The sequence below is a fragment of the Misgurnus anguillicaudatus genome, chromosome 3, assembly GCF_027580225.2.
Source record: "Misgurnus anguillicaudatus chromosome 3, ASM2758022v2, whole genome shotgun sequence".
NCBI lineage: Eukaryota > Metazoa > Chordata > Actinopteri > Cypriniformes > Cobitidae > Misgurnus > Misgurnus anguillicaudatus.
The window spans coordinates 31,821,206-31,833,325 of NC_073339.2; the positions used below are offsets into that span (position 1 = coordinate 31,821,206).

Sequence of the window (12,120 nt, forward strand, 5' to 3'; positions counted from 1 at the left end):
ATTTTTTGTTACATACAGTAAACATCTCACTATCTGCTTGCTGCCTGTCCGCTGATCAAACTGTAAAAAAGCGCGATCTCTGTAGACAGCCTAGCCTCCACAAACTGCAATAAAAACAAAGTGGCCAAACCTTACACCAGAAACGATAACAAAGTGTTCCAGCCAATAAAAGACAAGAAGGATTTGGGGGTGGGGGTTGTGCGCATTCATGAAAGCACAGAAGGGAGAGGGAGGAGTTAGCTAAGCTCTGTTTGTTTGAAAACAGTTCAAGCATCAACAAAAAGTAACGTCACACGGATTCGCTTAGAGCGCCTTTAAATCTTCTAACAAATTCTCAGGAGATCAACATCTGACACGCAGTCGCTTGACCATGAGTAACTACTATGTAAAAGGTCTGTGTTACGATTAACCCAGTTTTTGCCCCGCTCACCTCTATGTTCAAGCGTTTCTATACGTCGTCTTTTAAATATGTTATTAGTTGCTTTTCTGTTGTTTGTCTTGCAAAAGTTTGTCATCACTGTAGTGAAACCTAAATAACCCATGATCCCATACAGTCATCTTCTGGAACGTTGCACATTTGTGCAATATGAGTATAAATACCAAGCATTCCATGCATCTACGGGCGACACAGACTCTGTGTTGGAGACCACTGCTTTAACCTAACACTCGCAGAAAACATAATTCTGTATGATTTATATGCTTGTTTCCTCGTGAGGACCAAAAATGTCCCCACAATACCAAAAAAGGATTTTAAGGATTACCAGGTACACACATACACGCATGCAGGCACACACGCACACGAGAGAGAGAGATAGAGGGGGCAATCACTCAGGTTAGTCTTTTGTAATCAGTTAAATGACTCAAAGCAGTAATTTGGTTTGATGTGATTGTCTCTGAATACCATGACAGTTCTGACCAGTCATTGTACAGCGTGAAATCCTGATGAAAGCTCTTTGTTCTCCCGCCAAGTTTAATTAATTACAATTTTTATTTAATTTTAATCAATTGGAGAGGAGGGCTGTCTGACCCTGACGGCTTAGGACTGTCTGATCTGCAACATGTCGTGTTATTGTTTCTCATACCTGAAAGTAATAGTTCTCTTAATAAAACATTGTTTTAATCCATTTTAGATGCCGTGACAGTATTATTTAATCCTGGGCCTGGTTTGATTTAAGACACACTGAATTACACTCCAAACAAATTAGGAAAATGAAAAGCAAATATGTCGCCCTGCATGTGAAATTCAGGCCAAAGTCTTATAATCTAAATATAAGATTTGGAACATCAGAGTTTGATATCACTCATTGAGGGCTGCATAGCAACTAATTACAACTAATCGTTTGGAGAATTAAAGATTTGTTTACATCATGTATTGTGTATAATAACAATGTATATATAAACACACACACACACATGCAAAATGTGAAAAAAAAAAAAAAAAAATATATATATATATATATATATATATATATATATATATATATATATATATATATATATATATATATATATACTATTCATGTTAATGTGTTAATGTATTATATAAATAATACATAAATATTAAAATGTATATACACATGTATGGATTTCTTAAATATATACATGCGTGTGTGTGTGTGTGTGTATTTATATATACATAATTATTATACACAATACACACAAATACTCTATATTATCTCTTTAATTCTGCAAACGATTAGTTGCGATTAGTTGTTATGCAGCCATAATTTTGGCATTACCCTACTAAGTCACTAATAAATATATAAAATATATAACATGTTTACACTATTACAGATTTTAAAGAAAAATGTATGAATTATAGCTGGGTTTTCAAAGACCGGGTCACATATAAGTGTGCTTCACACACAGATAAAAACCAAGGACAAAAAAATCTACAGAATAAATAATAATGACTAATGCTTGTATTTACTTAGAAGTTCATGCACTTTAAAGTTAATGTACTGTAGGATCCTATCTGTGGTTGAATTCTATTAAGAGCTTATCTTTTTGTCAAGGCTGTAATTTCATGACAGACACAATTTTATAAATCTTATTTGTATTATGGATGGGTCACTTATATTTATGATGCCGTATTATATTTTTCCTGTTTGACAAGTCCAGGACCAGGTTGAGAACCACTGCCCTGGTATATAAATATAAAAACTGATATTGTTTTGTTTAAAACAAGCAATTTTACTACAGTAGTCATTGAGGATTACTCTAAGTCTTATCTCTTAAAGGTGCAGTGTGTAATTTTTAGAAGAATCTCTTTACAGAAATGTAAAATAATATACAAAACTATATTATCGGGGGTGTATAAAGACCTTTCATAATGAACTATTATGTGTTTATTACCTTAGAACGAGACCTATTTATCTACATACACCGGGGGTCACCTTACATGGAAGTCGCCATTTTGTGCCACCATTTTCCTAAGACCTTAACAGACAAATTATTTTACTAAGTCTCAGACGATGACATGTTTGTCTGGTGGCGGCTACAGCTTCTCTATGTGTTTCAAAAGCGAGGGGTGAGCAGTGGACTGAGCCGTTGGTTGCAATTCGCAACCTCACCATTAGATGCCGCTTAAATTTACACATCGCACCTTTAAGCTTTATAGCCACATTGTATTGTATCTGATTGAATCGTGTATTTATATGTTTCAGCTGTCCCTGGGAAACGCAATGAGCTGTATTATGAATGCTGTAAGGAGCCGTACCCTGATGTGACTTTCACTGTAACAATGCGTAGAAGAACACTGTACTACGGTCTCAACCTGCTCATTCCCTGCGTGCTGATTTCTGGTCTTGCTCTGCTAGTGTTCCTGCTGCCTGCAGATTCTGGAGAGAAGATATCACTGGGTAAGATGAACAGAAGTTCTCGCACCATGGGCAATAATATGAGTGTGTGCCCATGCCTAAATACAGTTTCAACAACTGTTAGAGAAACAGATGAAGAAGAGAGAGACAAAGTAGTGTTTTTGAAAGTTTAGCAAAAGTATTCAACATGTTCCTTGCTAAATATTCAAAGAGGATAAGATATTTATTTAAAATGCGATCTGCATCTGACATTATTTTGGTTTATACTTTCCTTTTCAGGGATCACGGTCCTCTTGTCATTAACCGTCTTTATGCTGCTAGTGGCTGAGATCATGCCAGCCACCTCTGACTCGGTTCCTCTCATTGGTAAGTCAAGGAGTGCGTCTGACTGTCTGTACTGTTGTAGTACACCACATAATTAACTAAACTAAAATGAAACAAAAAAGACACTGGCTGTAATACAAAGACATTAAAGGGCACATATTATGCAATATAAGCCTCAGATGTGCCTAGAATGTATCAATGCAAATGAGCTACTGCTCCTCACTCATTAACCAACACACAGGGAATGCTTTTGGTTAAAAATACATCTGTTTACTGTGAATACAGTCTGAGACAATAGTATCTTTAGCTGCATAAGCGCTACAACATGCTAATAAACGCATTTAGAAAAGCTTTTGGGTAAAATTACCCAGTCAGTCAATGGCCATGGCATGGGCGATGCTTAATCAGTGTGACATCACATTAACAAGAGAATCAAAACAGCATGTCTAATGACACTGCTTTGGTTTAATGGGAATTTAATATCCATAGAGGTGACGCTTCTGTCAGTTTGGTACTTTCATGATGTCACTTGGTTATGTGAGAGAAGTTACAGTATACTAATACGTGATATTGAAGCTCACATAACACAGGCTGTTTCTGCATTTTTGATGTTAATCTGGAGTACCTATAGAGTAGTATGACATCCTTTATATCTCCGAAGAGTCTTTAGTTTAATCAGATTTATAAAAGAGATATTGGCTTTACCGAATCTTTCCGATAACGTACGAAAAAATGAAGAAGGAGGAGTTACTACCGCGGGTGGAGCGAGTACTGCACCACTATACAACACTTATAACGTATGATTCACTACATGTTCGTGTAATTTATATAATATGCACGCGCATATTTACAACATAAGACAGTCTTACTTACCACGTGCAACTCGTGACCTGGTTGGGAAAATCCAGTGCATCAAACACACACGCAAAACTCGGCTGCTACTGGATTTCTTCTCCTTACATCCAAAAACACACTTCTTCTTTCGTGCCATTGTTGAGTTTTGAAATTAAACAAAGCTGTTGCGTGATGTAAATGTTTGTAAGTTCTAGCGTCTCCCGCTGATTGACGGGTGGGCGGGGTTTTCCGGAGGAAATGCCCATATAAAGAAGTGATACGTATAGAAAACCCCTGAAACGTCAGTTGGACCTGTAATCGAAAAAAACTTTTACGAACCCTGGCGAAGTGCATTCGGCACAGAAATACTCTGTAAGGGGCCAGTCACACCAAAAGCGCTTTAAACGCTTGCAAACGCAAGGCACGACGCACTGCCTTTTTAAAAAAAGAGCAGTGCGACGCGGCTTTTCATATTGCTAAGCAACCACAGAGTCAGCTGTCTTGTCAATCAAATATTGAAGCGTGAACGCTCTATTGCTGTTAACTGTCATATTAGCAGAAACTTTAAAAAGAGGGCGCTTGCTCTGACCTTGTTTGAGGGTGAGAGGTGCACAAACACGAAGGAGAGAGTGAGCGAGTGGAGTCCGGTTCTTCAAAGCAACTGTAAACTTCCCTCACTACAACGTAAGGCCCGCCTCTCCCCTGATTCGATTGGACAATGGAAGACGTGAATGACGTCAGGCGCTTCTCCGCTCTCAGCGCTCCTTCAAAAACGCGTGCGCGGCAGGCGGCAAAAAACCGCAAGGCGCTCGGCGCGCATAAACAGCGTGCAAACGCGCCCAGTCCATAGAATATCATTCAAAAAAGGCGCCTGCAACTGCCATAAATGCTTTTGGTGTGACTGCAGCCTAACACGTCCAACTGCTTTTTTGCCTACGTTTAGCATGAGGAAACAACTCTATAACTGTGTTAATAAGTGAGAATGCTTGAAATACCATTGAACCCCCCCTTTAATGCAGTTTGCCTGGTATATCATGCTAGTATTTGGCCATCCTACTCAATTGACATATTTCTGCATACGTTCCCGCAAGGAAGTATGCATACTTGGACAAAGAAATGTACTTTATGGAAAGTACTGGTCTAATGTAAAAAGATGCTCTCACATTTTCTTAAATTATTATATTATTTGTGTGCCAATTCTGGAAAGCAGTAACATACTTTACTAATAGGAGAATCCCACAAGTCTCATAGGAAATATTTCACATTACGTTCTTTAAATATTTTACTGTAGTCTGTTTTAGGCAATACGTGTTTTAGATTAAACATGCATTTGTGTCATTTTGGCCCCATGTAGCTCAGTACTTTGCCAGCACCATGATGATTGTGGGCTTGTCGGTTGTTGTGACCGTCCTCGTTCTGCAGTTTCATCATCATGATCCACAAGGAGGCAAGATGCCAAGATGGGTGAGTGGAAGCTCTTTATTGTTTAGATGTTTATATTGGGCAGGATTAGGTGTGAGTGCCACCATGGGCACCCCGGAGATAAGAACGAAAGGAAGAGATACTAAATGTATTAAATTTATAAGTCCCTTGCATTATGTCAAACTGTCTGACTATTTGGAAAGAAATGGAACAATCAGAAACCAAAGAACTAATTTTAATGTTAATATTAACGCTGGTTAATGGTTGATGGTTGCTCCTGAACCTCACTTAACTAGCTAACTCCCAGAAGTCAATGGTCCACAAAAACTGTTTGGTTACAAACTTTGCCTTAAAATATATTCCTTTGTGTCCCACTTACAAAGAAATTTATATAGGTTTGTAACAACTTGAGGGTGAGTACATGATGACAAAATGTTCATTTTTGGCTGAACTATTCCTTTAAAATACTGCTTCTCATTCGTTAATGCATCTGAAAGTGCTTAATCCATAAAAATCCAGCTGGTAAACTGGTTTTATACGCATTGCCTGGCCATAAAAAGTTGCTGATTGAATTTAAATAAGCAAACACTTAGGAGTCTATGACTGGATCATCATTGCAATGATTAATATTTCAGCTGGCAACTATTCCTTTAACCCTGACTAATGCAGTGTGCACAGCAAATTCTCAATTCCTAAACAACCATATCAGAGGGCGTAATGGGTGGTCATGATAAAGATGTTGCTGTGTTTCACAAGGGATGAATTATTGGTATGCGTAAACACACCAAACATCGAAGAGGATAAAGGAAATAAAGGTTAAAGATTTATAATCTACTTATGAGATTAGGAGCATCAAAGTTTGATTTCAATCTTTGACATGACCTTTTCACAGAATCTTTCTTACATTATGTAGGATGATTTTATGTAGAAAACAGTAAATCGCAAAAAGGTGACTTAAGCTGGGAAGTCTTATTTAAATACGATCAAAAGAAAAGAAGTGAAGCGTCTGAAGCGACACACCCTTCTTGTTTAGTGCCCATTGTACAAGCATCTGGAGGCAGTATTGTAATCAATAAAAAGATTTAGGCTTATTTATATTAAGTAGAAACTTGTATCCAAAGCCACTTACAAAAAGAAGGAAAAACAACAATTTGTAGCAACCAAAATATTTTAGCTGACCGACAATGACCAGTTTATCCCATCAATGGATTGTTTCTTCATGCTCCAGGATGAAAATTATAAGATTTATTGAACTGAGACTGTTAAAGGAGTACTTTAGAGATCATGAGGAATCATTTTCACACTTGAATTGGCCACCACAGTGTCCTGACCTTTACCTTGTTAAAAGTCTTTTGGAAGTGCAAAAGAGAAAAGTTGAGAGTGCCCACAGTATTTGTCAATACAGATATCTGCCAAAACCTAATTTAACATTGCATTAGGGCATGACAAATTCCCTGACAAATTTACACTACTAATCAAAGCTAAAGGCAATGCAAAAAAATTACACGAGACTTATTTTGGCCACGCAGTGTGTGTGTCTGTCTATATATGTATATATCTATATATATATATATAGTGGGGAAAATAAGTATTTGACACATCAGCATTTTTATCTGTAAAATTTCCACCAGATGTAGCCATCAAGCCAAATTTTGAAATCATACAAAGAAATCAAAACATTTAAGTATATAAGTTGAGTAATAATAAATAAAGTGAAATGATCTTTGTAATATTATCGTTGAAAAGCATTTTGATGGGAATGGTAATAGGCGCATTTCCAGAATGCTGAATGTTCCTGTGAGCACTGTGGGGGCCATTATCCGTGTTTACACTCGGTATACACGCAAAGTACCTGATAAAACGAAATTTCCTGTCAGATGAACATTCCTGTCAGTACTTTGCACCTTAAAAATGCGCTTTTATTACCGTCAGACGAGATTGTGAGACTATACCCCAAAAAGTCATGTTTAAATGCTGTTTTCATAACTCTTAAGCAACTGAAATAAGTTGTTGTGAAACTTACTGTAAACAGATCTACGTTCAGAAAAACGTCCGGTAATGGCACAGATGCCGTTCTGCTGTGCACGCGTGTGTGCTCTAATTGAGTTCAGCTGAAGGCTGCAGGGAGGCGCTTGCTGTTTTTTTGTTTCCCATGTAAAGAGCAGCTCGCATGGTGTCTCCGGCATCTGCCATGCTATCTTTTGACTGGCTGTAGCTAGCTAAGTTAGAGGAGGTTGACTCCCGCTTGACAAGCCTGGCAGCATCAATGATTCCATCTTTTAATTTGAAGTTCGAGGTTGCGACTTAATTTTGATCTATTTCGATAAAATTTTTTAAATTGTGACACCGCTAATATATATATATATGGGTGATTCTCACAAAATCCAGACTTCCAGCATCAGATTTTTTTTAAAAGCCCTTGAAGCCAATTTGTTTGCACATATAAGATTAAGATCTGAACTTACTATAACCATTATTTTTAGAGGTTTTAAAACATTTCCTATAGAATTATTTACATTTTTTAGATTATCATTACAAAAAATTATCATTACCGCAACATGACATTACATTAAATATATGCATTTACAAACTCATGTTTAGGTAATGAGAACTAAAAAGTTGTCTAGGTACTATGACAAACAATATTTTAACTTTTATCTGGAGAAAAAATAAGAACCGCTTACCTGGTAGCCATCTTGAGTGTCCCTTCCAACAATTTTTTTGAAAATGTTAGTTCCTTGAGGGCTTAAACAATGATTGAAAATTGTTGCGGGGATGAGAATATTGGTCTTGGACACATTTATATTATTATTATTGTTTCTACATTTACCAATGATCACCCAATACCACATGTTTCTTTACTGTAAATGTTTATAGTATAACATGCAATGAACCTTTTTATTTTTTAGATTTTTTAATTATAAATATTTCCATGTCAAAGAACCCAAATCCAATCATGGACACATTGCGGTAATGAAAAATTTCCCCTTAAATTTGGAAAAAACAACAAAATTGGTTTGTATGATATCATCTGAAATCACGTGCAAAATAATACATGTAGAGATGTTTGTAACTGTATGTTTCTTATTTTGATACTCATTTTGATACTTTGCATTTACTTTTTTTATCAAAATGTTTCATGACACCTCATAAGTCTAATTTCGTGAGAATCACCCATATTAAGAGATTAGGTGCAAAATACACTAAGTGCATCTGGCATAATTTCTTGTTAATTAGAATTTTTAATCAGACTCCTAATGGATTTTGCCTAAAAAAAAATTTATTTCTAAATAACCTGGGGGGGATTAAAGGCGGGGTGCATAATCTCTGAAAACCAATGTTGACATTTGAAATCACCTAAACAAACACGCCCCTACCCCAATAGAATCCGGACCTTCTTTTGATAGACCCACCACACACATATGCAAACGATGTCGTTTAGTAGACATGCCCTTTACTGCTGATTGGCTACAAGTGTGTTTTGGTACTCAGCCCGACTCCCTTTCCAAAGTGTTTTTTCAAAAATCATGCACCCCGCCTTTAAGCGATTTGATGAAAAAGTATTTGATGAACATATAGTATGTGTCAAGAGAATTGTGTTACAATCATGATCTCATTTTTGACGGAGGTGGCATTTAGCGGCTGTTGCATATGAACTCTGCATATATACCCAATGTGGGTGGGCTTCTTGAGAGTTACAGTAGCTCTGTTGCGGTCTGCATCATGATTTCACACTGGGAGAGGTAATGAGGTCTATTCCTATTAAATTTTAATATCCCCTCTGCTCCTTTTATGAGAAGAAAGAGCTCCTAGGTACAGCTGTCTGGTTTTGCTTATTTGGTTCATGTCCAGTGGGAAAAACCTGCCGCTTGCAGGCCTGAATCTTTAAACATATTTGAGCCCTTACCGGACACTTTCTTTCAAATATCTTATGAAATACACTGACTTCACACTGAATATTTGCATCATAAAAAGTAAAATACTTCAGTAACTTACCGGAAAACCTCATCTTCCCTGCTCTCCTAAGGTGCGGGTGATCCTGCTGAACTGGTGCGCTTGGTTCTTACGCATGAAGAAGCCAGGTGAGGACAGGAAAGCCAGCTACAAATATGACCCTTCTCCAGTTCACCATGCCAGTGCCGGCAGCATTCAAATGGGAGTGATGCCAGGTCAGCCACCGTCTACCAACTCCACCAATGGCCACATGAATCTGTACTTCGGGTACCACTCGATCGACAGCACTTGCTGCCCACCCAGCAGCGACTCAGGTGTGTCCTGCAGCGGAGGGCGAATGAGTGGATCGCCCAACGATGAAACGAGGGAGGCTGTTAGGTTGTTCACAGGCGAGCAGGAGATCCATCGCATCCTGTCTGAAGTGATGTACATCGCCCAACGCTTCCGTGACCAGGACGAGGCGGAGGCGATCTGCAGCGAGTGGAAATTCGCAGCAGCTGTTGTTGACCGACTCTGTCTGGTGGCATTTTCACTTTTCTCCATTATCTGCACCTTCACCATTCTCATGTCTGCACCTAACTTCATTGAAGCAGTCGCAAAAGACTTCACATAAATTATTGACAGCATTGAGTTTTATTTGTCGTTTTTGTAGACATGTTAAAGATGTTAAAACAGCACCATGTGATTGAGTATGAAAAGTATCTACCGCCAAAGTTGATTTCTTCCTCTTCTCATCGTTCTGAGAGCAACGTGAAGAATTGTGATAATTGAGAAAAACCTCAACGAAGTTGTGTATTTTTGAAATGTGACTTTTCGAACAAACAAACAGACCCTTGGGAATGGCTGTTTGAGTGATATTTTATGTCTTTATATACTGTATTCGACTGAGCACTGGGGTCGGTGTGTGTAAAAAGTGTGTGCAAGCATTGTTAGCATAGTCACAAGTTAGAAATGTGTCTGCGAGGCTTATACAAACTACTGTTTTAATCTCATGTAAGCAAATCACACTGTTTTTATCATACTTAAGCATTGAAGGGACATTCCACTTTTTTTGAAAGTATGCTAATTTTCCAGCTCCCCCAGAGTTTAACATTTGATTTTTGGCGTTTTGGAATCCATTCAGCTGATCTCCGGGTTTGGCGCTAGCACTTTTAGCAAAGCTTAGCACAATCCATTGAATCTGATTAGACCATTAGCATTGCGCTAAAAAATAACCAAGGAGTTTCAATATTTTTTCCATTTTAAACTTAACTCTTCTGTAGTTACCTCGTGTACTAAGACCGACGGAAATTAAAAGTTGTGATTTTCTAGGCAGATATGGTTAGAAACTATACTCTCAATGGCGTAATAATCAGATTCAGTCTAATCAGATTCAATGGTTTATGCTAAGCTGTGCTAAAAGTGCTAGCGCCAGACCCGGAGTTCAGATGAATGTATTCCAAAACGCAAGTATCGGATGTTTGACTCTGGGGGAGCTGGAGGATTAGCATATTTTCAAAAAAAAGTGTAATGTCCCTTTAATCATATTTTGGAATAACCAATATTAATGTTTAGCTAATATGGATTTGTATCAAATGTTTCCTTGCCAAAGCAGCAATAACATACATATAAGGTAGATATTATGGACATATCATATTGTCATTTTTACATGAATATTAAGGTTGTTAACAGTTTTTTAATTTTCAAGTGTGTCCTGTTTGTCCACGTAATCGGAGTGACTTCATATTGTGACTTCATTCTGACCCTGTGCTGTTTTATGATGTACAAATATTATGTAAACACTGTGAAAATAAGTAATTTTGGTAGAAATTATAGATTTAAAAAATAATAATAAAACAAGTCCAGGCGAGTATTTTGCTGAAGAATTTGCTTGGCTTTTTAAACAGGGCCTATACGTAACATTTTTCCACACCTGCTAACGGCAGTTCCCTTGAGAAAATGTATTGTTTTCCAAACTACATCTACACTAACTAAACATATTTAAGTAACACTATGCAATGATGTAGGCATGCTATGTGTTCACAAATTTACCTGAACTGAATACTTCTACAGCATTTATAATCTTAATAAATGGTAATTTACATAATGTATAGTTAAAATTTTTTAGGTTTAACTATATAATAAGATAATTTCGCTCAAATGTCAGCGGCCAACTGGTGTTTGACACTGTTATATATACCCAGATTTTTAGTAAAATTTGGTACTTGGTAAGTATTTATATTAGGTCCGTTTAGAAGTATATACAGTGCTTTGATTCACTTTGAAACAGTCCTCTCTACGACAATGTGCTAGAAGATAAATACAACTTTACTGTTTATTTCACTTCACATTTTATTGTTTAATTTATTAAGGCTTTCTGTTAATTATGCTGAAAGAACATTGTGTTTAGAGAGGATCTACAGTACATTAATCGGAGAACGCAAGGACACAGCTGTGCTCACTCATTAAGTTGGCAAAGTAGCGCAGAAGCTTTGGAAATCCAGTAGTCACTGTGCCGGTTAGATGGCAACATTACTGTTACCACAAAATTTGTGGAATGTCCTAATAGAAAGAGAAAAGAAAACAACAAAAACGACAATTTAAAAGCAAAAATAAACAATACATATTTAAAAAAAAAATGACATTTTAATACTAAACACTAACATTAAAATTTAGTCAGTGGTGTGTGGTGACTTCTCTTCCGGGGAGGCACGAATGGGAAGCATGTCACAACATGTATGTAGGTCATCGTGTGTGTGGCTTGCCATGTCAAAATGTGTGTTCAGTG

At 37.2% G+C, this 12,120-nt stretch overlaps 2 protein-coding genes across 2 annotated transcripts in view; one reads left to right on the forward strand and one right to left on the reverse strand.

Annotated features, from left to right (window-relative positions):
* The window catches only part of chrna8 (cholinergic receptor, nicotinic, alpha 8), a 94,846-nt gene extending 84,436 nt beyond the window's left edge, over nucleotides 1-10,410 (forward strand). Inside the window, exons 7-10 of the mRNA XM_073864525.1 lie at nucleotides 2,667-2,861; nucleotides 3,099-3,185; nucleotides 5,332-5,441; nucleotides 9,427-10,410. Coding sequence (XP_073720626.1) covers nucleotides 2,667-2,861; nucleotides 3,099-3,185; nucleotides 5,332-5,441; nucleotides 9,427-9,966 — 932 coding nt within the window. The 3' untranslated portion in view covers nucleotides 9,967-10,410. The remainder of the gene's footprint in view (nucleotides 1-2,666; nucleotides 2,862-3,098; nucleotides 3,186-5,331; nucleotides 5,442-9,426) is intronic.
* Nucleotides 10,411-11,659: 1,249 nt separating this feature from the next.
* Nucleotides 11,660-12,120, reverse strand: part of dnah6 (dynein, axonemal, heavy chain 6) — a 99,787-nt gene continuing 99,326 nt past the window's right edge. The window contains exon 79 of the mRNA XM_055205484.2: nucleotides 11,660-11,894. Within this exon, the coding sequence (XP_055061459.2) occupies nucleotides 11,791-11,894 (104 nt within the window). The 3' untranslated portion in view covers nucleotides 11,660-11,790. The remainder of the gene's footprint in view (nucleotides 11,895-12,120) is intronic.